General features: G+C 41.2%; 1 protein-coding gene across 1 annotated transcript in view; it reads left to right on the top strand.

The window, feature by feature from the left end:
• Window positions 1–21,040, top strand: part of lrch1 (leucine-rich repeats and calponin homology (CH) domain containing 1) — a gene marked incomplete in the record, with an annotated part of 68,344 nt that extends 47,304 nt beyond the window's left edge. Inside the window, 4 exon segments of the mRNA XM_034123652.1 lie at window positions 7,208–7,317; window positions 8,076–8,213; window positions 9,233–9,310; window positions 17,557–21,040. Coding sequence (XP_033979543.1) covers window positions 7,208–7,317; window positions 8,076–8,213; window positions 9,233–9,310; window positions 17,557–17,664 — 434 coding nt within the window.
• Between the last annotated feature and the right edge of the window lie 6,223 nt (window positions 21,041–27,263).

Genomic DNA, 27,263 nt, shown 5'->3' with positions numbered 1-27,263 from the left:
GCTATAATGCACAAAAACACTCAGAATAAACCATATTTGTAGTCTTTTATCTTGACCTATATTGAATCATAATGTAGTGGAGTAAAATGTCAAACAATACTTTGGAAATGTTGTTGAGAAAAAGCTAAAAATCCCAAATACTCAAGTAGCGTACCGCAGAATTGCTAACGCAGAGCTACTGCTAGCATGGAGGCTTTGCTAACGCTATATAAAGCTAGCAGTCAACGCAGCTTCATGTTCAGTGTTTCCTCCGCTGTGTGTGTAGAGCTTCAGTCCCATGCTTTTTTATTATTTAATTTGTTTTAATAGAGCTAGCTAGCAGCCTTTTTGTTTGACTAACTGTGACCGAAATGTTGCTAACTGCTAACGATGCTACCCTGATGCTAACAGCATGTGGAGGTGATGTGTAACGTGATCTGCCACTAATCTTTATTTTGTTTTTGTGCCGTTTTGTGTTCTCATCTCCCCTCTTTTCCACACTCTCCTTTGATATACCTTCTCATCCCTCCTCTGTCTGATCTGCTGCATGTTGTGATTGTATTTTGAAAATCCCGTGATCTTCTTGCATGTGTATCAACCTTGTTTTGAATTCCTTTAAAAAAAATCTCTGGTGTGTTTTCGGTGTGTGTTTTCTCGTGGAATGACTATGGCCTTGCTGTATTTAAACCACCATTGGTCCCCTCACACACACAAACTTCACGCCCCACTTCCTGCACCTGAACACACACACACTTCCTGTTTTAGCCCCGCCCTCGCTGCCCTGCTCGCCTCCTACTTCCTGTCTCGCCCCCCCCCTTCCTCTCGCAGGCCTCCCCCCTCCGTAGAGATTCAGCGGGTCACGATGGAGGCGTTCAGCGCGGTAGGTTCTTTAAAAACTCTGCAGACCATCAAAGTTTTTCAGAATCTTCTTCAAAAACCTCTTCATCAAAGTCACCTTTAGGGGTCCCACAAAGAGGGGACACATTTACATTGAAGTATAGAAAAGAGACGAGAAAAATAGAACAGTATTATAGAAAAAGCATGCACTTAGTATTTTAAATACACATTCAGGTAGATAAGTGAGTAGCAGTGGTATTTATAAAATAAATGATATGTGGTCTATAACGGCCCGTCCACACAGCGGCGTGCGTTGAAAGCTTCACCATTCACTTGAATGGGGTGACGTCACTTTTTCGAAATTAATCATAGCGGTAGGGAATCACCCGGTCTTGTACGATCAGTCCCTGTTCACCTACCGGGATACAAACCGGAGGAGCCAGGCATGGAGGGAGGTGGCAGAGACAGTGGGTGAAACTGGTAGGTTTTCGCCTGTTTGGGGAGTTTATCTCCAGTTTACTTCATAAACTGTATGTCGGGGGCGGGAGATTCATGTGATTGGTTGTTGGTCGCGTTGCTTGCGAGAACTCCCCAAGCTTCAGACACGCCCACCGCCAAGCTTAAACGCACGCCGCTGTGTGGACAGGCCGTAACAGTAGTACAATTATTAAAGGGGACCTATCATGCAAAATGCACTTGTTGATGTCTTTTCTACATCAATATGTGTCCCCGGTGTGTCAGGGAACTCACGCAGCGTCAGAAAATAAAACCCTCTCTCTTTTCCTCCGTACACAAATCTCTAAAAACGGGGGAACAACGGAGCTGATCCAGATTTGCGTCCGATATGACGTAATATCTGAAATGTGGACCCACGGCCCTATCAGAAAGTTGCTATCAGAAACAATGCCCGACTGTTTTGGACGTAATATGGTCGGTGTTTACATTAGCATCGCTAACACTCAGAGCTAACCTGTACTGGAGAGCATGTGTGTGAAGAAGCAGGAAATAAAAAGGAACTCACCTTGTGGTATAACCGGCAAGAGAGAAAGCCTTTGAGCTCCATACTGTTTCAGAGAGAATCCTTGATAATCCATGATATGGCGTTTCATCACGGCAGTATTTAGTTTAGACAGTAGCTGCCGGGTCCCGCATAAGCTCCGCCCCCTTCTTTTTCATTGTAAAGCTTTATACCCCAAAACCATCACTTTAGAAACAGGAAGTGAAATAGAGGGATATGAGGCATGGCTAGAATGGGTGATCTGTTTGGTATTTTGAGCAAAACACTTCATAGACATGTTTTTTATATTTTTGTATATATCTGAGACCTATGCTATTGCCTAAAAATAGCATGATAGGTGACCTTTAAATAACATAATCAAGTCTTATAATATTAAATATGATGTTCAGTGTTTAGTTGAACCCGCTTGTGTCCCCTCAGGCTGCGAAATAACTAAAATGGAAACGGCTGAAACACCAACTCGAGCTTCAGTGTAGATATGTCAATGGCAATCTGAAGTCCCAGGCTCCTCCAACAGAGCAACATGAATATATATAGGACACACAACAGATGAAATAGTGCAAGAGAATGTTTGGAGAAGTAAATACAAATCAAAATTGAAATAGTGCAAGAGGAGTCTAGTAAATGGAATATGATGTATAGAGTTTAATAAGAAAAGATTAGTACCATGGTTGTAAAGCAAGTGATCGCTTAGCTTAGCTTAGCTTTGCTTGGTTCTTACAGATAAAATAAGATAAAACACACAATATCAAACATGTAAGGGCTTGAGTTAAGAAGAGCACACAATAAATTATTACATTTAGACAGTAAAGATAACTGGTTGTTTATTAACACTGGCGCAGACTGACAACACGACAAGTTGGGTTATTTTTAGTCGACTGCTGCACATGTTGGGGTTTTAGTAGTGTGTGTGTGTGTGTGTATGTGTGTGTGTGTGTGTGTGTGTGTGTGTGTGTGTGTGTGTGTGTGTATGTCTGTGTGTTTGTGTGTGGTAGCAGCAGATAGTGATGAAAGAGGAACTTCACCACACACTGCTTTGATTTCCAGCTGTTCACGTTTGTGTGTGTGTGTGTGTGTGTGTGTGTGTGTGTGTGTGTGTGTGTGTGTGTGTGTGTGTGTGTGTGTGTGTGTGTGTGTGTGTGTGTGTGTGTGTGTGTGTGTGTGTGTGTGTGTGTGTGTGTGTGTGTGTGTGTGTGTGTGTGTGTGTGTGTGTGTGTGTGTGTGTGTGTGTGTGTGTGTGTGTGTGTGTGTGTGTGTGTGTGTGTGTGTGTGTGTGTGTGTGTGACCACACTGCTGTAGTAATTAACACACACACTCTGGATTTGGTGACTTTGAAGCTCACCAAAGTGTGTGAGCACAGAGTGTGTGTGAAGAAGTAAATACAGGGTGTGTGAAGAGGAGCTGTCTGGAGTGACTTCTAGACTGTTTGTGGTTTTAAAATGTTTTTAATTTAAGTGTGCACCACAACACCAAGTCAAATCCCTCGTACGTGTCAACCTGTGATAAACCTGATTCTGATGTGTGTCTAAGGAAGGTTTTAAAGGCAACACACACACCAGCAGCATCCTGGTGTGTGTGTTGTTTTCTGTGTTTCTACAAACCATCTGAAAGTCAGAGGCCATATTAGGATTAGATTTGTGCGTCTGCAATATGAATGAGTCTGGTTTTTGTCTCGTGTGTGTGTGTGTGTGTGTGTGTGTTCTATGTGTGTGTGTTCTATGTGTGTGTGTTTGTGTGAGTGTATTTTTAGCTGCTATATTTTAAGTGTTAGATAATGGTCCCTAAAGGAGTATCCTACTTACAGAGGAGCGTTGTCCAAGATTTTAGATAGAACACAGCTGTGTGTGTGTGTGTGTGTGTGTGTGTGTGTGTGTGTGTGTGTGTGTGTGTGTGTGTGTGTGTGTGTGTGTGTGTGTGTGTGTGTGTGTGTGTGTGTGTGTGTGTGTGTGTGTGTGTGTGTGTGTGTGTGTGTGTGTGTGCTTCAGTCATTTGCTCCATAAAAGGCAGTGATATGTAGCAGGAAGTTAGCACGGACTGCGAGCTGTTAAGTGTTCACACACTCACTCACACACTCACTCACTCACACACTCACTCACACACTCACTCACACACTCACTCACACACTCACACACTCACTCACACACTCACTCACACACTCACACACACACTCACTCACACACTCACACACTCACTCACACACACACTCACTCCACACGCACGACACACACGCACGCACACACTCCACACGCACTGCACACACGCACGCACACACTCACTCACACACGCACTCACACACTCACACACTCACTCACACACACACTCACACACTCACACACACTCACACACTCACACACTCACACACTCACACACTCACTCACACACTCACACACACTCACACACTCACACACTCACACACACACTCACACACTCACACACTCACACACTCACACACTCACACACTCATCACACTCACACACACACTCACTCACACACTCACTCACACACACTCACACACTCACACACACACTCACACACTCACACACACACACACACTCACACACTCACACATAGTGAACTTCTGAATGTTGTCAAATGTTTTACAGACCATCAGAGACTCGTTCACTTTCAAACCACAGCGTGGGAAATCTGGGAATAATTGTCATGTCAGCTCAAATCTCTGATGGCAAACATGTATGCTAATGTGTTAGCATGGAGTTTAGTGTATGCTAATGACTTGTTATTGAGGCCCTTTAATATTCATGGCACATATGATGCGTTTACGGTACAGTTGCTACCTTAAATGAGTGCATAGACCTATTCAAATTCGACATATGGAACTTAAACAAAAGTTAAAAGCCATTGAAAGGGTTTAAAAGTGCTGTAATGTGTACAAAGTGCAGAATAAAACAAACGGTCTAAGATGAGATATGAGGGTAATACAGTTGTATCTTGATCAGTCATCCCTCTGAAATGTGTGTGTGTGTTTTTTACACGAGTAGCAGGGTGTGTTTTTACATGATTAGCAGTGTGTGTGTATGTTTTTACATGAGTAGCGGTGTGTGTGTGTGTGTTTTTTCACATGAGTAGCTGTGTGTGTGTGTGTGTGTGTTTTTTCACATGAGTAGCTGTGTGTGTGTGTGTGTGTGTTTTTTCACATGAGTAGCTGTGTGTGTGTGTGTGTTTTTTCACATGAGTAGCTGTGTGTGGTTGTGAGAAAGATAATATTATGACTAATGTGTGTAATGGCTTCAGGCCTCAGGGAGGTGACATCAGTAGGAAGTGACCTCATTAACATCCAATCAGCAGCCTGTAAGTGTGTTTGTGTGAGGCTATATATATGTGTGTGTGTGTGTGGGTGGGTGTGTGTGTGTGTGTGTGTCAATATGTGTGTGTGTGGCAATATGTACGTTTGTGTGTGTGTGTGTGTGTGTGTGTGTGTATATAATAGTACCTCCATCTGTGTTTATATTGGTTCCCTTTAAGCCTCCCTTTCCCTGTATCTTTGTTTATGGTTTTGCCGCTGGCTCTAATCTCCGGGGGAAATTAATTATGAATTTTGACGCAGGGAGAGTTTAGTGTTTGAGTTGCACATTTACTTATAAACATAATAAAATAACAACACGGAGGAGCTGCAGCACCTCTTTTCGCCCTCTGTCTGAAACCAGAGCTGCTCTGATTGGTTAGCTGGCCGGCTCTGTTGTGATTGGTCAACCGCTTAGAGATGTCCCGCCCCTTAGGCCTATCACCTACAATGTGTTGGAGCGCGAGAAACTTTAGGATGTTAGCCTCTTCAGACCATTTACATGCACAGAAACCTATATAACACTACAGGAGAGGGCCTCTTTAAACACTAATCGCAAAAATAATACAGTATTTAAATAAGAGATTGCTATTTGGCACACAATGTCCTTTATTGACCCCAAAGTAAGAGTGTATTTAGTGACAGTAGCAGCAGGATATTGATATTTTCTTGTGTTTTACTCCTGACTGACTGATCTGCTGAAAGGAGCAGCTTTCTACTTCAGCGAGCTAAGAATAATTCATGAGAAAGACGTAAAAAAACATCTTGCACAGTTTAAAAATATCCTTCAAAAACCTTTAAATAGCCCGTCGGAGGAGGAGGCTCAGAAACAGGAATCTGAGGAGGAGGAGGCGTTTTAAAATGTCCTGACCTATAAAGATTAATCTTAAAGATAGAATGATTTCCCCTCCCTTGTCTCCCCCTCTATTGGCCTCCCACAGAGGGAATATCAAACACACACACTCCTTAATATTCAGAGGAGGTTCACACACTCATCCAGACCAGTCACATGACCTACTGGCAGTCAGAAGGAGAAAAACAAACAAATAATAAATAATAGAAAAACGAACCAATCAGCTGAGCACAATCCCATAAAGACTGAAAAATATTTAAAAAACAATAAGCAAGATATAAATAAAAAGGTATTTCAATATTCTTAATTAAATGTGATAAAAAAATCACAAAAGTCTAAATTCTGAAAAAAATCTGAAAATCACAATGAGTTTTTTTGTGTTGCTAAATAGCTCCCCCTTGTGGCCATTTCGAGGAAATGCACTCAACTGCTTTATTCGGCTACAACAGGAACGTGTATTTTGTATTTTTGACAGATATAATAACTGGTTTTAATGTGCAGTGAGAACGTCTCCAGCTCCAACCAGCTGACGACAATCCATTAAAAGCTGAAACATATTTTAAAAGCAAAATATAAATCAAAACATATTGAAATCATTGTAATTAAATGTCATAAAACAAAATCTAAATTCTACCAAAAGAGAAATCGGAAATGTTGAAAGCAGCAGGTTTTTATGATTAATTTATGATTATTTTTGGCAGATATAATAACTGGTTTGGATGTGCAGTGAGTCAGCTCTTCCAGTTCAACGAATCCTTCACATGAGCGCTGAGCGTGCACGGAGCTGAAAGAGTGCACGTGAATCTTTCGCTTGCTTGAGCTTTTCCATCTTTCATGCAGAGAGGCTATTTCTGAGTCCCTGAGTTTGGACTCACAGGAAGTCACGGCTTGATGTCATTTCAGATTTAATAATAGATAGATAGATTTAATACAACGTCAACATTATAACCTATATGAAGGAGTATGTCCTGCAGGATTCAATTGTATTGTATGTATTGTATCTGGGTGTTTTGTAGAGAAAGAAATGCCTGTAATTCCAGCATCTACTAGATTTTCATTCAATTAAAAGTAGCTTTGAAAAAAAAAGTCAGAGAATGAGTTTTTCTCCTCAGAAGCGTGACAGCCTGACATGTTTTATATGTTTTATAGAAGAAGGATCCTGGCTGTGTTAATGTGTCCTAATGCTGCCATTTCTCGTCTTCCTCCTCCTCTTCCTCAGTGTTCCTTCGGAGCCACAAGAGTCTTGAATCAGTCGACCCTCAGTTCACGATGAGGAGGAAGATGGAGCAGCTGAGAGAGGAGCTGGAGCTCACAGACCATCTGAGAGACGTGAGGCACTTTAATCATTCATGGAGAGTGGGGGGGTTACAAGTAAAAAAAAAAGAGGCAGTTTTTACCAAAAGGTTTATGAATAAAAAGGTGAAATCTGAACAAAAATCTAAATTCTGAGAAAAAGTAAAAACATCTGAACAAATTCAATATTTTAAGAAATGAAAGGCAGAAATAAAATATAAATGTTTTGTGGAAAAAATCAGATTTTTTTTAATAAACGTGATGATTCTTAAGCAACTTCATGTGTGTGAGAAAAATCTGTAATCTGAAAAAAGTTTGCAGAAAAAACTGATTTCTGAAAAAGTACATTTGAAAAATAAAATTATAATCTGAAATCTTTTTAAAAGTAAATTTGAAGAATGATTAGTGTGTATGTTTCTGTCTCTGTCCTGGAGGTCTGAAATAAACAGACTGAAATAAACAGAGTGCCACTGTTAGGGACTGGTGCTGGAGGTCTCTAGGCCGTCCTTTGGGGGTCTGTAGGCCGGCAAAGAGAGGGGATTTTGCCGGACTCTCTCCTGGAGGTGTGAAATAAACTAAGTCCCCATTTCAGGGACACCTCTTATCATATATATGATATAAAAAAAAAGTTCAATTCGGAAAAATTATTTGACTTTAAGAAAAATCTGAAATGTTAAAAAAGTAAATTCTGAGGAAAAAGTCAAAGTTTAGTGGAAAAAAAACAGAATCTAAATCTTTAAAAAAATCAGATGAATCAGATTTTTTAAAACCTAATGTCTGTATTTCCTCTTTAGAGCATAGAGAGCCGTCTGAAGGTGGATCTCCCTGAAGATCTGGGCTCCTCTCTGATGGACGGAGTGGTGCTCTGTCATCTGGCCAATCAGATCCGCCCGCGCTCTGTGGGCAGCATCCACGTGCCCTCCCCTGCTGTGGTGAGAGATCAATACTTTATATATAATATATATCATACATAATATTAAAAAAAAAAGATATATCAGATTTTTTATTAAAAAAGTATAATATAAAATGTAATATTTGTATTTCCTCCTCGTCTGCAGAATTTCAGAATCTAAAGAAAAATCAGAAATCTAATAAAAGTACATTTGAAGAAAATGTACTTTATATTACTCCATCTTTAATATAATATATATCCCCCGTCGTAGTGACAGACACATCATATCAATGCATCTTTAATATAATATACAGTGGAGGAAATAAGTATTTGAGCCCTTGCAGATTGTGTTAGTTTGCCCACTTACAAAGAAATGAACAGTCTATCATTGTAATGGTAGTTTTATTTAACAGTGAGAGAAAGAATATCCAAAAGAAAATCCAGAAATTGACATTATATAAAAGTTCAAATTGATCAAAAGATCCGCACAGCTGATCGTCTGACAGCAGCCAGATCAGTGCATGCGCTGCATCGTCCAATCAGTGAGCGATACACAGTAAGGGGGCGGGGCGAGTGTCTGAGGATTCCACCGGAGGATGGTCTGGTGGTTCCTCGATTATCGCTCCTCGATCCTCCGGCAAAAATAAGGCCACTGGGACGCTACTCAAGATGCTCAAAAGTAGGCGAGTTAATAAACAAGAGAGGCGAAGTTACGATACCAATTTTAAGATAATGGTGATCAACGAAGCAGAGTCGTCGAGCAGCAAAGAAACATGGAGTTACTGAGAGTAACGTTAGAAGATGGAGAGCCCAAAAAGACCGTCTTAAAAATGTAAACAGTCAGAGAAAAGCATTCAGCGGGCCGCAACATTTGAACACAATGTGTGATGTGTGTTATCATTATTTTCAAATACAATTATTTTCTTTATTAAAACAAGATTTGCTCTTCAAAAAGGTATTTTTCCAAAAATGAAAACTCTTGAAAAAGAGTGGGTCGTGTATATTTAATATTTTAGATTTAAACATGTTGATCTGAACAGTGTTTCCTGGTCGTTGCAGCCCAAACTCAGCATGGCTAAGTGTCGGAGGAATGTGGAGAACTTCCTGGACGCCTGCAGGAAAATCGGGGTCCCACAGGTAAGAAATCTCTCAAATAACCCCCTCCCTCACTTCTATATATAATAATATATAATAACCCCCTCCCCTCCCTACTCTCTGAACTGGGGGGCGTCTTCAAGTCGACACAGAATGAGAAATGAGAGATGAATGTTCTTTTAAATCATGCCGGCTGGTGCTACAGTTGTAAATATCAGTGTTCAGATAGGAAACACATTTAGTTTCACATAGTTTACACTTTCTGGGGATATCACTATTTCTGACGTAGAAGTAGAAGTTGAGCTTGTGTTTAATGTTGTAAATCAAAACGAAACACATCAAAGAAGCCAGAAAAGTACCTGATAGGGTTTAGTTTTTTAGCGACTTTGGTTTTAAATATGTTCTGCTATGGATTTAATTAAATTGAGTCAACGTTGACTTTTGTCCGACCTCTCCACCTTTTCCTCACACAACAAATGTGTGATACGTGAAAAACAAACATTAATCGACAATGACATTTGACTTGTATGGGAACGTAATTATTAAAAGACACTAGCTGCTGCATAACTCACTGAATCCATAGCAACACTTCCCAAAGCATCATGGGAAATGTAGTCACTATTGTCTTGATTTAGTCTAAGCAACACAGAAACGATACCCTGAATGCTGCAGAGATTTGAATTGAAAACTCAAAGCAACTAAACCCAATGAGTTGCTAATTGTCCAGTTTGTTGACATATGGAAAGTTCTCCTGCTAAACCACCAGGTTATAAACTACATGCTGGGATTTGAACCAGCAACCTCTGACCTGAGAAACCCCCCAGTTCCTGAGAGAAACTTCCTCCATAATCCCACTCCATCATCATGTGTGGCTTCAGTTGGCTGATTGTTGAATAAGATTTAGAAGATGTGTGAAGAAGTGTCCTGCAAAAAAAAAGACTCTTCAGAGACAGGAAATGAAGAGTTTATATTCTGATCTCTGACGGTAAGTGAGGAGAAAGTATTTGCAGGACACTGACGACGACGGTACAATCTGAACCAGGTCTGGGGAGGAAGCTGAAGATTTAAGGATTTTTACAGCAGGTGTTTCAACCTTTACGTCATGTTATCTTCATCTGCAGACAGTTTAGCAGGTAGAAAATGAAATGTAAAAAATCTGAAGTTCAGAATGTAAAGAAAAAGTTGAAATCTTTAAAAAAATGTAATTTTTTTTAATTTTGAGTCAAAATTCAGAATCTAAAGAAAAATCTTGCTTTTTTTAAGATTTAAGAATTTTCTCTAGATTCTGATTTTTTTCCCTAAAAGATCAGATTTTTTGTATTTTCTATTCTTGAGAAAATATTCAGAATCCAAAGAAAAATCTGAAATCTTAAAAAAAGTAATATTTGCAGGACACTGAATATTGGAGACTAGCATGGACATTTAATCGTCTCCTACTTCCCAGATTGTGTTTCTATCTTTAAATATAAACTAGAGAAGCCCTCAGCGCCTCCCAGCTCTGGTTTGTTGTTGCTCCTTTTTTTTGTTCATGTCGCTTTAAATGGGTTTTTAACGCTGAGTCATCTTCATCATCTTCATCATCGCTGCCTGTGGCTTCAGCTTCCTCCATCATGACAGCAGGCAGGAGAATGAAGCAGAGTGTGTGTGTGTGGATGGTGTGTGTATAAATGTGTGTGTGTGGATGGTGTGTGTGTGTGTGTGTGTGTGTGTGTGTGTGTGTGTGTGTGTGTGTGTGTGTGTGTGTGTACAAACGTGTGTGTGTGTGTGTGTGTGTGTGTGTGTGTGTGTGTGTGTGTGTACAAACGTGTGTGTGTGTGTGTGTGTGTGTACAAACGTGTGTGTGTGTGTGTGTGTACAAACGTGTGTGTGTGTGTGTGTGTACAAACGTGTGTGTGTGTGTGTGTGCAAACGTGTGTGTGTGTGTGTGCAAACGTGTGTGTGTGTGCGTACAAACGTGTGTGTGTGTGTGTGTGTGTGTGTGTGTGTGTGTGTGTGTGTGTGTATATTGCTTATCTGGAACCAGCTGAATATTTGGTGCATGTAAACACAATATACTTTTCACTTAGTCCGGACCAAAAACGGATACAGAAAAAAGACAATTCGATGTTTTTACAGAGGATGATGTGCTTGACTATTTCTCGACTAAAGAACAGACTCTGACCAAGAAATAATCTGGTACATTTCCCAACATTAAACATTGATCTGTCGCATTGACACTGTTTTAGTACGGCTTAAATTGGTGCCTTTTAAGGGGATTCTCAGACATTAGCTGCTCAAAGTTTATGGCTTCATATTTACTTTACAGACGTGCACAATATCAACTTCAGGGATTAGGAGTCAATAGAGAAACCAAAATAACAACAACATAATTTTCCATCCACAAATTAAACGAAGGAAATGGAAAAAGGGAGGTCTGACACCACATCATTTAAAATATCATCAGTCAGGATCATTTGGTACTTTTAAATGTGATAATTGTAATTTATTTGTTTGTATTTTAATGTTTCAACGCCGTGTTTTTTGTCTTGAGATCGAACAAAAACAAAGTTTCCTCTTGGTCTTCTCTTTGAGATTACTCAACATTTGTTTACGTGTGTTTATCCCGCTGTGAGCCGCTGACCTCGTGTATTTATTCATACATCTTGCTGCTGCTTGCTGACCTCTGTGTGGATGCTTTGCTTCATGCGAGCTAACGTGCTAACAGCTTCTCCGCGGCTAACGTGCTAATGATTAGCTTCTGTGCTAACGTGCTGGCTCTCCATCATCCCGGTGTGTTTACTGAGAGAGAGAGAGAGATGTGATTTATCTTCCTCCTCTCAGTAATCATCCTCCTCCTCTTCCTCACTTCCTCCTCTGTGACCTTTGACCTCTGTTTTCATTGGTTAACCTCCGACCTTTTCTTTCTTTCTCCTGCTGGATCGTTCCTCTTCTTTGTCGATGACACGTCTTTGTTTTTCACTTTTTATATTTCTGTTTTTTTATTCTCTCTCTCCTCTCTCCTGTTTCCTGTTTCCTTCATCTTCATCTCCTCCTCCTCCTCCTCCTGGTGTTGTGTTTTTTCCATCCTTTTCTTCCACATACTATTCATCAATCTTTTTTCAATCTGTTTTCATCTTCCTCTCTCTTGCTTCTCTCCTCGTCTCAAATTAATTTGATTTTAATTTCCCATTTTTTCGTATTCCCTTTCTTCCTCCCTTACTCCCTTGTATCCTTCCCTCATCTCTTTATCCCTTTTCTTTCCTCTTCCTCCTTATCCCTTGTTTCCTCCTCCCTTGTTTCCTCTCCTTCACCTATTGTTTTCGGGGGTGCCAGTCCTCCCTCTGCTCGCCCTATGACATCATCCAGAGTCGCCTGCAGCCTCTCAGCGTCACGGTGCAGGCGCTGGTTTCCTTCGATACTTCCTCTCCAGACAGGAAACAGGAAGTGGTGGTCTCATCTAAGAGCCCCGCCCCCTCCTCCCCCTCATTGGTGTCCGTCACCACTCAGACCACGCCCCCTTCCTGGCAGATCTGGGACCTGATTGGCTCGAGTCTTCTTCACGTGCTCTGCCTCGTTCTGCTGTTCCTCGCCTACAGCTGGAGCGAGCTCACGTAACCGTGGAAACAGACACTTCCTGTCAGCCCTGCCCACTTCCTGTCAGTCATCTGAAAGTCCCGCCCACTTCTCATCAGTCATCTAAAAGTCCCGCCCACTAACTGTCAGTCATCTGAAAGTCCCGCCCACTGACTGTTAATCATCTGAAAGTCCCGCCCACTTCTCGTCAGTCTTCTGAAAGTCCCGCCCACTTCTCGTCAGTCAACTGAAAGTCCCTGCCCACTTCTCGTCAGTCTTCTGAAAGTCCCGCCCACTTCTCGTCAGTCATCTGAAAGTCCCGCCCTCAGTCATGTTAAAGTCCCGCCCACTTCTCGTCAGTCTTCTGAAAGTCCCGCCCACTTCTCGTCAGTCTTCTGAAAGTCCCGCCCACTTACTGTCAGTCAACTGAAAGTCAAGCCCTCATCATGTCAGTCATCTAAAAGTCCCGCCCACTAACTGTCAATCATCTGAACGTCCCGCCCACTTCTTATCAGTCATCTGAAAGTCCCGCCCACTAACTGTCAATCATCTGAAAGTCCCGCCCACTTACTGTCAATCATCTGAAAGTCCCGCCCACTTACTGTCAGTCATCTGAAAGTCCCGCCCACTTACTGTCAGTCATCTGAAAGTCCCGCCCACTTCGTATTTTTTATGCCGCTTTGTAATGACACCATCTTGTATCTTCTTCTTCTGCTCTGCTGCAGAATTAGCATTTTGATTTTACTGCTTAAAAAAGACACAGTGGATAGCAACACGTTTTCTTGAAATGTGTTAAATATTTGCAACTCATTTTGATGGAAACCTATAGCTACTGTCCCATGAATCAGTATTACAAATAACACATTTCTACCAAGATGATACAGAACAAAGAAAAACAATCAGAAGTGGCGCAGACGTCCAAAATGGCCGCCTAATATCCCCTGCATCTTTGTGATTATTGGTTAATATTTTCCTTATTGTTCCCATACTTCAGAATAACTGGACTTTATAAAACTCGGTGCACAAAGCATGTTTTCTATTGTGTGATAAAGACAGAACGAGCACCTGGAAGCCATATAGATTATTATAATGGGTTTTAATTTCAACATGAATTATTATTTTTAGACGTTTTTCCTGTGATGTTTTGAAACTTAGAAAATATAGGAAATGTATTTATTTATTTTGTTATGTATTTATTTATACATTTATTTTCTTGTTAAATTATATTTTGTATTTATTAATTTAGTTATTAATGTATTCATTTATTTACTTATTTATTAATTTAGTTATTTATTCATTCATTTATTGAGTTATTTATTTGTTAATTTATTAATTCTAATCTTAGTTATTTATCTATTAATGCATTTATTTATTGGTGTTTTTTTTAATTAATGTATTAATTTCGTCCTGCATTTCTTATTTCCTATCTCCTGATATGCAATGTGAAAGAGTTAGAGACATTTGAAGGGCTATAGACTCTAGATTTATGAAGTTATATATATATTATCTGTTTATCTTAGCGCTCTGTTTGTGATATTGAGAGGGATGTAAACATTCACAGAAACTGAACAAAGACACAAACCAGTGTAAGATAAAAACAAAATGCACTTAAAATGTTAATTTCTGTTAATTATAAATGTGGTTATTTAGGTTTCTGTGAATTACTTCTGGCAGAACATTTACATTTCTCTTTCTGTGATGATGTGAATGGATTTAAGGAGGATTATTTCTAAGACTTGTGTACGATATGTGACCGTTAAAGACCGAGGAAATAAATGCAGTTTAGGGATAACGTCTGTTTTAAAGAGTCGTTGTTTACCTTTCATTTGCATGAGTTTACTTGGCCCTTTCTCATTTCTCTAATTCCCCTCCTCGACTCCTATCCTCGGTTCCCCTCCTCGACTCCCTTCCTCGACTCCTATCCTCGGTTCCCCTCCTCGACTCCTATCCTCGGTTCCCCTCCTCGACTCCCCTCCTCGACTCCTATCCTCGGTTCCCCTCCTCGACTCCCCTCCTCGACTCCCCTCATCGACTCCTATCCTCGACTCCCCTCCTCGACTCCTATCCTCGGTTCCCCTCCTCGACTCCTATCCTCGACTCCTATCCTCGGTTCCCCTCCTCGACTCCCCTCCTCGACTCCTATCCTCGGTTCCCCTCCTCGACTCCTATCCTCGGTTCCCCTCCTCGACTCCTATCCTCGGTTCTCCTCCTCGACTCCTATCCTCGGTTCCCCTCCTCGACTCCTATCCTCGATTCCCCTCCTCGACTCCCCTCCTCGACTCCTATCCTCGGTTCCCCTCCTCGACTCCTATCCTCGGTTCCCCTCCTCGACTCCTACCCTCGGTTCCCCTCCTCGACTCCTATCCTCGGTTCCCCTCCTCGACTCCTACCCTCGGTTCTCCTCCTCGACTCCTATCCTCGGTTCCCCTCCTCGACTCCTATCCTCGGTTCCCCTCCTCGACTCCCCTCCTCGACTCCCCTCCTCGGTTCCCCTCCTCGACTCCCCTCCTCGACTCCCCTCCTCGACTCCCCTCCTCGACTCCTATCCTCGGTTCCCCTCCTCGACTCCTATCCTCGGTTCTCCTCCTCGACTCCTATCCTCGGTTCCCCTCCTCGACTCCTATCCTCGGTTCTCCTCCTCGACTCCTATCCTCGGTTCCCCTCCTCGACTCCTATCCTCGGTTCCCCTCCTTGAATCCTGTTGCTAGGCAGATCATGTTCTACTGCAGCATTTTATTTAACCAGTTAAGCCCCATGCCCCAAGGGTAATACCAAGCTTCTGAATTAGCCCTGAGCGAAAAAATGCTAACGCACTTAGCACAGAACTCACGGTAAAATATCCTTATTACTTATCGGATCTGCACAAACAAGATATCAGCTAGCAAGCTGAGATTCCACAGAAATATAAGTATCATCACTGAGCGATCAGAACTCGCGGCAGGGGAAGCAAAACATCACACAACGTAGCTTTACGGAGCAAACACGGGAAATATGTCTTACCTTTTGCTGTTTCTGATCAAAAGTGGTCTTCAATGGCATTAAAACGATAACATCGCTGCTGAAGGTTAATCCATAGGTTAGTCCAATGTGTCTGTCACTTTGAAATGATTACTGACAATCCATCTTCATATTTATGTCAATAACGGAGATTTCATATATAGCTGCTATGATAGCTACGAAAGTGTATGACAGCTTCCGGTTTTGGGCATTCTGGCTACGCATCACTCATTCACCAATAGGTCATGTTTAGATAAAGAGCAGATCGCGTTCACACCGGAATAAGTCCCTGAGGGAGGATTAGGCAAATGAAGCCGCTGACGTCACTTCGTCTTCTTCTGCTTTGGGTTTACTGGCAGGCCGCAAACCACTTCACGGTGTATACTGCCACCCGGAGTCCCCGGCCGGAAGTCCCCGGAGTTGGGGACTGGCTTCAGTAGAAGCTGCTGGGACTCCCAGCAGCTTCTACTGAAGCCTTCAGAGTAAATCACCAGAACGCCAACACCTCCTCATCTCTCCACCGCTCCCATGTTTTCTTTTGTGTTGCCATAAGTTAGTCTCTCTCCGTTGGTGCGCTGGGCTAATGCTAATAATGCTAATGCGAGGAAAATAAAATGGCGGCTTCACAAAATGTTTTGGGAGTTTTACGGGGCGTGGTTTGCAATCCGCATGAGAAATTAGAACCTTTTTCTCCCGTGAAAGTACCTGCTCTCTAGCAGGGACTGAAAAGGGGGTGAAAAGGTTCTCATTAACTCATTTCTAGTTCCTGATTTGTTTGGTGTGAACGCACATTTTCTGAACTATATCGGAACTATACTGGGAAAAGTACTCCGGTGTGAAAGCGCCTATAGTTTGGATTCCTAAAGCTTTTAGTCTCCGATCCCATCATTCAAGGGTGGTTTTCACTATAAGTAATGTTTTTTTTTTGGACGGGAACCTATAAGTTACATTTTTTTACTTTGTTCAATCTGGATTTACTTTAAAATAAAAAAAATCTATATTGATTCTGACTCTTCTACATCCAACTCACAGGTTTATCATTGCTTTGAGAAAAAAGATTATTAATTTACCCCTTTTAGAAGTGAAGTTATAGTCATTTGTTCTGGGAATGTCATTTTCGAGCCTGAGACCTGAAAAACAGGCTCAGGGCTTAACAGGTTAATTAAGATATACTTTTATGTATTGCTTAACAGTAAATAGTGATATTTTTATTGCATTTTTGTTAAATAACTTACCCGGTGCAGACTAAACCCTGAACAATGATCACAATAATAGTCAGTAGCCGTAGTTTACTGTACTTTATTGTGATGATGTGTAAAATATGTCCTGTAAAAAACCCATAATGGCAGTAATAAGTATGTATAAATATATTTGGGAAAATATAAAAGTCAAGTCCTTTGGGTGGGAAGTGTAAATGTGCCTTTTGTTACTAAAAATAAACACAATGCATCTTGTTCATAAATGCAGGTTACAATTATAATTTCCTTAACAAATACGCTTAACTACATTTGGCAGGAGACGCTTATTGGTATTTATTTTGGGATGTAGCTAATTCCTGGAATCAAAGTAGTGAAAGGTGTTTTTGGGCTGTGGCTAATTCCTGGAGTAAAAGTGAAAACGTGTTTTTGCAGCATTAGTGGATACATTCAAAGGGGTTTAATATGCACAAACACTCCCGCGTTTACGTGCATTGTGTCTAAATCCTTTCTCTCTTTCCTCCTCTTCCTCTTCCTCCCCAGGACAAGCTGTGTCTGCCCCATCACATCCTGGAGGAAAAAGGTCTTGTGAGGCTCGGGGTGACGGTGCATGCGCTGCTGGAGGAAAGGTCCTGCAGACACCTGACGTGAAACACTCTCTCACACACACACAGGATGCACAGATGTTAAGGGAGATGTAATCACTGAATCCTAAAAGAGTGCCGCACAGATCCAAGTTTCTCTCACCTTTAATTATGATTTCTTTATATCCTGCGTTTCTTCAGGAGAACACAGGAGAACAAACTGATACCTGGAGAGTGATTTAATTCTGTTTGACCAAGCATGACGGACTCTTAGGGCCACTGTGAGCAAATTGATAACATTATGAGATTAAAGTGGTTTGTGGGAGTTTAAGGAAACAAGACTAAATAAATTACAAGTTTAAGTCATATAGAAATATGACTTTTTCTCATTAAAAGTTGAATTATTGTCATTTAATTAACTTTTCTCACCATTTTTGGAAATAATCGTCATTTTATTTAGAAAATCCGAGATATCTTTCCCTCTACCGTGGCCCTAAAACTGTTGTACGAAAATAAAAGCAGGTTTTTAAAGGTAAATTCGATTTGGTGGATACTATGCAAACCTGTTCTATATTAACAGACGTCTAGTCTAAACAAGGATCTCTTAATCTGTATTTAATCATAAAGATATTTATAATATAAAGAGGAGAACGTGTTTGAGTTTCAAAAAGAAAAACGCCACAAATATTTTCTCTAATATATTTGAGGTATTCCTGTTTCTGTGGAGCTCTGTGCGTGAAACACAAAACACAACAGGTGGTTGTTATTCTCATTAAATCCTCCCTCACGTCTCCTTTAAGGCTTTTTCTGTGAAATCTCTTCAGCAGTTTTTGTTTCCTCGTGAGATTCAGTTTGCTATCGTGCCAAAAGTCAGAAGCTCCTCAGGTCTGTTTCTGCAGGATCCATCCCATAATAATCCAGATTTGTGGGTAGATATGAACAATCCTCCGCACTGAGACACTTGACATCAATCACAGCTGGGTTTTAGGGTGGACATTTAACAAAAAACCTCCAATTATGAGTCTAAAATAACCAGAAATATAAAGTGTTTGAATCCTGTTGCTAGGCAGATCATGTTCTACTGCATCATTTCATTTAAAGGGGCAGTACGTAATTGTTGGTGTTTATCGTCCTCTGCTGTCACTGATTTATTTAGATTATATTTATTGTACACAGCAGTGTACATGAACAGTCATCTAAAAGTCCCGCCCACTTACTGTCAGTCATCTAAAAGTCCCGCCCACTTACTGTCAGTCATCTAAAAGTCCCGCCCACTTACTGTCAGTCATCTAAAAGTCCCGCCCATTTACTGACAGTCATCTAAAAGTCCCGCCCATTTACTGACAGTCATCTGAAAGTCTCGCCCACTTACTGTCAGTCATCTGAAAGTCCCGCCCATTTACTGTCAGTCATCTGAAAGTCCCGCCGACTTACTGTCAGTCATCTGAAAGTCCCGCCCACTTACTGTCAGTCATCTCAAAGTTCCGCCCATTTACTGTCAGTCATCTAAAAGTCCCGCCCATTTACTGACAGTCATCTGAAAGTCCCGCCCACTTACTGTCAGTCATCTGAAAGTCCCGCCCATTTATTGACAGTCATCTGAAAGTCCCGCCCACTTACTGACAGTCATCTAAAAGTCCCGCCCACTTACTGACAGTCATCTAAAAGTCCCGCCCATTTACTGACAGTCATCTAAAAGTCCCGCCCATTTACTGTCAGTCATCTATAAGTCCTGCCTCATTTCTGTCAGTCATCTGAAAGTTCCGCCCACTTACTGTCAGTCATCTAAAAGTCCCGCCCACTTAATGTCAGTCATCTGAAAGTCCCGCCCACTTACTGTCAGTCATCTGAAAGTCCCGCCCACTTACTGTCAGTCATCTGAAAGTCCCGCCGACTTACTGTCAGTCATCTGAAAGTCCCGCCCACTTACTGTCAGTCATCTCAAAGTCCCGCCCACTTACTGTCTTAGATTTTTTAATTTATGAGGAAAAAAAACTCTAAAATTCTCTGAGATTAGATTTTTTTAATATACAAAAAATAAATAAAATTATCTCTAATGATCTGAAGTAAAAACAATTACAAAAAATCTATATATACTCTTAAATTAAATTAGCAAATGTATTTATAAAAATGCTGAAAATTATCTGAGACTAATTAAATACAGCAAACTATCAATACCATATCAAATGTACGTACCGGCCCTTTAAGAACACTCTCTATCCGGCATCATGTTTTTATTTAAATGCAATAAAACACCTTTATTTCCCGACGCTCTGAACCTGCAGGATTTAATGAACGAGTGAATATAAGTTGTTATTGTTTGTGTAAATACGAAGCAGCTTGGTATCCAAAGCTTTATCTCCTTATAGATTCAGCAGGTCAATAAAATGACACGTTTCCACCGGACCATTCAACGGTTGCCAAAACAAACATTTCTCTTTATTTAAATGTGAATATAATAAATCACAAGTATCTCTGCTTCTTGTATATTTCACCAGAAAACACCTGAATTATCCACAATATCACGTGTTTTAATGCCAATAGATCTTGCATTCTGACAGTCTTATAACACACGTACTGGTTTGTATTGATCAGATATAATGTGATTATTATCCTGTGTGAAATAGAAATAAAGCAGCAATATGTCTTTCTTATATTTCTTATATTTCCCGCTGAAAAACAACTCTAGGATTTTTATTATTATTTATTATAGTTATTTTAGCGTTTCTTACACTGGTTAAATATGTGGTCAGATTTGAGAGGAGAAACATGGAGATTAAATATAAATAATATTATGAGAATAAAGCTTTATTGGGAGTTTAATAAATAGATATAATTCAACATAAAAATGTGAATTAAGTTGTGATTTTATTATTAATTTAAGTTGCTTTTTTATTTTTATAATATTGTATTTATACCTAATTTTATGGGGGGAAAATGCATCTTTATTCTCACAATATTACACATTTTCTTAAATAATTACATTTATTTCTAAACTTTCTTTGTGGTTTTAAAATATATGTTTATTACGATTCATATAAAGTCATAATTGATCATATTTGGAGATTTGGTTCCAATTTTATTGGTGAAAACAGGAAGAAATCAGGAGTAAAACGTGATTAAAAACTTTAAATAAAGCTGGTTTTCGCTCCACAGTTCTGTTCACAGAATCTGCACTTTAATAAACTTTAATACACTTTATTTATATCTTTGTTTTGGCAACTGAGGGAATCTGAAATGAGAGTTTTTAAATGTGTAAATAATCCCTGCTGAGTTTGTAAATATATCTTTCCTGTTTTCACAGTTTTGTACTTTTCTGAGCGAGGAGGAGGAGATTTATTTAGATGTGACTTTGTGAACCTTTTGTAGCGTTTGTTGTTCAGCAGAATGCATGTTCCTCTAGCTGCTGAGAGATCTGTAAATAAAGCTCCAGAAACACCTCAGACTGACTCCACTACTTTGTCTACACATATCAATATTAAAGGGGACCTATTATTTAAAATCAACTTCTTCATGTCTCTTCTTCATCAACATGTGTCCCCTCTTCTTCATGTCTCTTCTACATCAACATGTGTCCCCTCTTCTTCATGTCTCTTCTACATCAACATGTGTCCCCTCTTCTTCATGTCTCTTCTTCATCAACATGTGTCCCCTCTTCTTCATGTCTCTTCTACATCAACATGTGTCCCCTCTTCTTCATGTCTCTTCTACATCAACATGTGTCCCCTCTTCTTCATGTCTCTTCTTCATCAACATGTGTCCCCTCTTCTTCATGTCTCTTCTTCATCAACATGTGTCCCCTCTTCTCCATGTCTCTTCTACATCAACATGTGTCCCCTCTTCTTCATGTCTCTTCTACATCAACATGCGTCCCCTCTTCTTCATGTCTCTTCTACATCAACATGTGTCCCCTCTTCTTCATGTCTCTTCTACATCAACATGCGTCCCCTCTTCTTCATGTCTCTTCTACATCAACATGTGTCCCCTCTTCTTCATGTCTCTTCTACATCAACATGTGTCCCCTCTTCTTCATGTCTCTTCTACATCAACATGTGTCCCCTCTTCTTCATGTCTCTTCTTCATCAACATGTGTCCCCTCTTCTTCATGTCTCTTCTACATCAACATGTGTCCCCTCTTCTTCATGTCTCTTCTACATCAACATGTGTCCCCTCTTCTTCATGTCTCTTCTTCATCAACATGTGTCCCCTCTTCTTCATGTCTCTTCTACATCAACATGTGTCCCCTCTTCTTCATGTCTCTTCTACATCAACATGTGTCCCCTCTTCTTCATGTCTCTTCTACATCAACATGTGTCCCCTCTTCTTCATGTCTCTTCTACATCAACATGTGTCCCCTCTTCTTCATGTCTCTTCTACATCAACATGTGTCCCCTCTTCTTCATGTCTCTTCTACATCAACATGTGTCCCCTCTGTGTAAAGAGACTCTGAAAGTTTCAGGAACAAAGATTCTCTCTCTTTTTCTCCTGATCCATTTTTATAAAAACCTGTCTGAAAATGAGCTGATCAGATTTTGGCCACTTTATGATGTCATCACGATGTTTTGTCTTGTGTAACCATTAGCCAATCAGCAACCAAGGTACATGCAGCAACTTACATGATGCCGTTTTAAAACATGGACCGATGCCGTGCTTCCCTGAGCGTCAAATACCGCCGCCGATGGGAATACATTGCAATCAGTTGAAAGCTCTTTGTATCCGTTTATGAAGCTGAAGGAGACTCGGCGCATCACAACTGCACGCCATGGACCCTGACCAAGCGTCGCTATCGGACTATCAGGGAGTGAGACTGTGTTGGATCACGCACACCGGTGCCTTATATACCTGTGCGTGCCAGTACTACTGGTCTGTCTTACATAATTATCCACGTCATCTGTCAGGTGGGGACATATGGAATATGTAGCTGGGTGGAGAGATAGTCTGTTCACTCAGAGAACAACGGTTACAATGTAACCTACAGTTATCTGCCAGCCAGAGGTGAGCTGTTGAAAAGTGCATTGTATCTAGAGTAAGCCAGCTGTTAGTGACAATCCCTGAAAGTTTCCATATGTAATTTCGTGGAAGGTAATATATTTTTGAAAATAAACATTTTGACCCAAGACCACAAGAAAAACTGTCAAGTTTAGTCCTAAAAGTGAATGTCAGCTCTCAGGTTTCAGGCCCGCTTTTTGTGATATATTTGGTTATTTAGTGTTTATTCTACTTCTATCATAGATGCATTAAAATGATTAATGCAAAACACTTTCTTTTCAAAGCAGCACATTCACACTAAACCTGCATGGAAAGTGACCAATCTTACTAACATTTCACAAAATATGTTCTTGCTAAAATAGTTCACCAAAGCAAACGTTTTGGACAAAAAACTGCCGATCTTTGTAATTTACTGTACGTATAACATTAAAGTTAAGGCAGGGGGCCAAACATAGAAAGCTTGATAGATTATTAATTCCCATAATCCTCAGCTGCACTGATAATTATCTAATGTTAGCATGCTTAATAAACTAACATGTTCCAAATGGCTAACAATAGCATTTAATTTAAGTAAAGGTGAAAAAGCAGGGACTCACATGGCTGTAGACTGTTGTTTATTGAATATATTACATCATCATTACATTTTCATTATAGTAACAAAGGGTGAATGATTCACAACAAAATATTAAAACACAATAACAACAGTAAGTGGTGTAACCTCACAATGCCTAACATACAGTACACCTCAAATCCTGTCAAATCTACTTTTTATGAGGATATGTTAAAAAAAAAGACATTTTAATATTGACCTTAAATATGCACGAAGAGGCAGCACATAATATGTGTTCTAACTTTAAATCTATTACATTTAACAGAATAGTAATATTTTAACATTTGAGGGAAATTCAAGCCAAATCTGAGTTAAATCAAGTATATAATATTGTTGTTGTGCTTTATGTTGATCTCTATCTATGCATATATCCCTTTAAATAATTATGATAGGAAACACAATCTAACATGGTCAACATATTCCTTTTATATTTCAGCAGCAGGACCCTTCTTCAGAAATCTTAACACGACTCCTTTGATTTGAGGCAGACCCGGGCCATAAACGATAGGGTTATTGAGGGGGGGAATGATCAGATACGCTAAAGACAAAATAGCTGTGATGCTTGGATTCAGTTGATCAGCCTCTAATCGAGTCAAATACAACTCGCAGAAGAGAGAGATGGAGTAGGTCAAAAAGGAGACGATGTGAGGCAGGCAGGTTTGTAACGCCTTTCCTCTGAATTCAGACGAGCTCCTCCTGCAGACCAGCAGAATCCGTAGATATGTGTACAGGACGAAGAACATGGGGATGATGATGATGGTCACCGTGAGAAACTGACCAGTTATGTTGTTTGGAGTGGTGTCCACACAGCAGGCCTGAAGTGTGAGAGTGTGTGGTGTGTGTGTGTGTGTGTGTGTGTGTGTGTGTGTGTGTGTGTGTGTGTGTGTGTGTGTGTGTGTGTGTGTGTGTGTGTGTGTGTGTGTGTGTGTGTGTGTGTGTGTGTGTGTATAAAACACGATTAAACATGATAGTATAAACCATGCTCGTATCTACAACCTATAGAAATGCAAAACGGCGTCAGTTTAGACGTAATTCTGTCCTCCTGCTTACCGCATCATTTATGAGAAAACATTTCATAACATTAACACAACATATTCGAGGTGGTTTTAAATAACATATCCGTATTTATTTATTTCTCCAAGTTATGTGTTTGTGTGCACTGAGGAGTCTCAAACAGGCGTTTGTTTAATCATTTTAAGATTGGCTTTAATCAATGTTTGAAAATGAATTCTTCATATTTGATAAATGAGAGGTAACATTTTATTGATGGTATTATTTCCACATATTTCTCTCCCTTCTTTCTTCTGCCAACGGTGTCGCAGTTTCTCGTCTCTCCCGTTGTTGTGCTTAGTGCGTACGCATGGGTTAGAGCAGGGGTACTCAAACTTTTTTATTAAAGGTCCAGTTGTGAACTTTATACAAGGTCACTGGTCCGGATCAATGCCAGTAAAGTCCGTCCGTCCCCCCCGTCCCCCGTCCCCCCGAGCGGAGAAACGAAACTGAAATTAAGAAGCAGTTTCTTGGCGCTCTATGCATGGGTGTTTCATGTTGTCGTTGCTGTGGACCTTCTTAATCTACCTTCTTTGGGGGACCCCTTCTGGTCCAAGCACTTGCCTGCCTTGCCTGTCGGTAAACGGCGCCCGTGTATGCACACACACATTCAATACATACATACAGTATGGTGGCTTGAACTAGTGGGAGAAATGGCACTGTTTGTCTGTAGTCAATGCTTTGAACCTCTGCAAAAAAGGCATTAGAATCATTAGAAAGTCAAGGTAAACTTGCGGTTAACTTGCGGTCTGCTATGCGTGTCACGCTCGCACACACAAGTAAATATATATGCACGTTCATTCTCACAACGCGTCAGACACAAGACGCGCGTACATGATGATGTACATTAATTTATTAGAATCAGAATTCTTTTTTTTTTTTAAGAATTTTTTATAATGGGACACAGGGTTCGGTCCGGATTGATTTGCAGTTCGGTCCGGATCCGGACCTTGGTCCGGAGTTTGAGAAGCCCTGGGTTAGAGTTTGCGTGGAGGACCGCACATTTTCCCGTCAAGTTAGTATTTTATAAATCGCAAACATTGCGTGGAAACTGGTGCCCGCCATATTTTGAGCGTATATCCCTTTATAAATGAGGCCCCAGAGCTTGAAACAAAATATTAATAAAACGCTGCTGTTTGAATCGATAGCGTTAAACAGACGGTCGCTGTTTGGGACGTTACGTTACAAAATACTACACAGACAGCGCTACCTGGGAGATCGATCACTTTTATTTGCTAAACTATGCGGTACTATTAAATCCACGTAAATTACACATCACAGCCATGAGGCCAGATCAATTAAACCAGGATGCATCCTTTACCGTCAACCTGGGTCTAAACACAGCTGCATGTGTGCGTTTGATAAATACTTTCTGATTTCATATTTATTATATATGCTACTTATTAGCTAAATGGCCCTAACGCAGGGCGTTGGCCAACTTGAGGCCCCACGCAAAGTTATATGATGAGTAGGGTTGGGAACCGAAACTCGGTTCCAGATGAGAACCGATAAGAAAATGCCGGGTACCGGGTACCCATACAAAATACACAATTTCGGTTCTGCTTAACGGTTCCTAAACACGGTAGACCCTGTGTTCCACCGGGTCCGTCTGCGCCGCGGTGACCCGGTGGAATACAGGGTAAGGGCGGACTGGCCATCTGTGTGTTCTGGAGAATCACAGAACGGCCGGTCGTCAGCGGGCCGTTGACGGCCGGCTCGGTACGCTGACGGCCGGCACCGCCCTTAATTTTTTTAAACGGCATCATGTAAGTTGCGCTGACAGGCGCCAGAGGTCCACAGACGGTCCCGTAGACAGTTCACGAGCTCAGTCACTTCATAACACCAAAGATGGATGGCGGTAAACGCTCTAAAGTGAGGCTAAACACTAATAAAGAAAAAGACAAGGCACAGTGTAATGCCTGTTAATAGCTTGCCACAGGCATAGCTCAGTTCAAATAAAGCACAGCTATTGTGCAATACATTTGTATTGCATGTATATTTTTTATTTGTAAAAATGTCAGTTAAAGCTTAAAAGAATAAAGATATTTTTGTTATCTAAACGTTTGACCTCTTTTTTTCACAATTTTGGAATCGAAACGGGGAATCAATAAGAACCGGAATCGATAAGAACCGGAATCGATAAGAACCGGAATCGATAAGAACCGGAATCGGAATCGATAGATTTCAAACGATACCCATCCCTAATGATGAGGCCCTCTGTTTAGCGAGCGTCAACGGGGGGGGGCACACTAATTGCGCCGCATAAGCGCATACGTGCGCATTTACATTTTGATGAGGCCCCCTCCGCCAGGTGAGGCCCCACGCAGTCTGCGTGATCGGCCTGTAGGGAGGGGCGGCCCTGCCCTAACGTGTAAACTTATACACACATTTGTACCAGTGCTTTTCACAAGTACACTCTTGTGGCGCAGTTCCACTACAGCGCGGAGCTCGCTTTAAGCGTGCCGTGTCGTGCCGTACCCGTTTTTGGTTGCGCTTCCACTAGGCCTAGTTCCGGCCCGGCCCGGCCCGGGGCCACTTTTTCACCTCTTTTCTGGCCCGACAAAATTGTGGTTCTATCGAGGCCAACAAACAGGGCTGAGTCGGGCTGAGTATGCTAGTAGTAGTACATATCCCGCTTCAATCTCATTAGTATGCATAAAAAAGTGACAGGTCACACCTTCTAAGTCCCGCCCCCTAATTATGTTAATGACCCCCCTTTGATATGCTAATGAGCCCCTTTGTTCGAGGTGTTATCGCGTACAGGTGTTACATCCTCACCGGTAGCCCCCCCCCCCCCCCCCCCCCCCCCCCCCCCCTCACATACAGGTGTTACATCCTCTCAGGTAGCCCCCCACCCCGCTCAGCCCCCACCCCTCTCAACCACCCCCTCCTTACAGCAGGTTTCACATCCTCCCTGTCGCCCCCCATCCCCTCCTCAGCCCCCACCCCTCTCAACCCCCTCCTCCTCCCCCCTCCTGTCCGGTCGGCATGTTCGTTACAGTTTAAATCTTCCGTGG

The sequence above is a fragment of the Trematomus bernacchii genome, unplaced genomic scaffold, assembly GCF_902827165.1.
Source record: "Trematomus bernacchii unplaced genomic scaffold, fTreBer1.1, whole genome shotgun sequence".
NCBI classification, from domain to species: Eukaryota; Metazoa; Chordata; class Actinopteri; order Perciformes; family Nototheniidae; genus Trematomus; species Trematomus bernacchii.
Note: the sequence above shows the minus strand (reverse complement) of the source record. Positions and strands in the feature narration are given on the sequence as shown.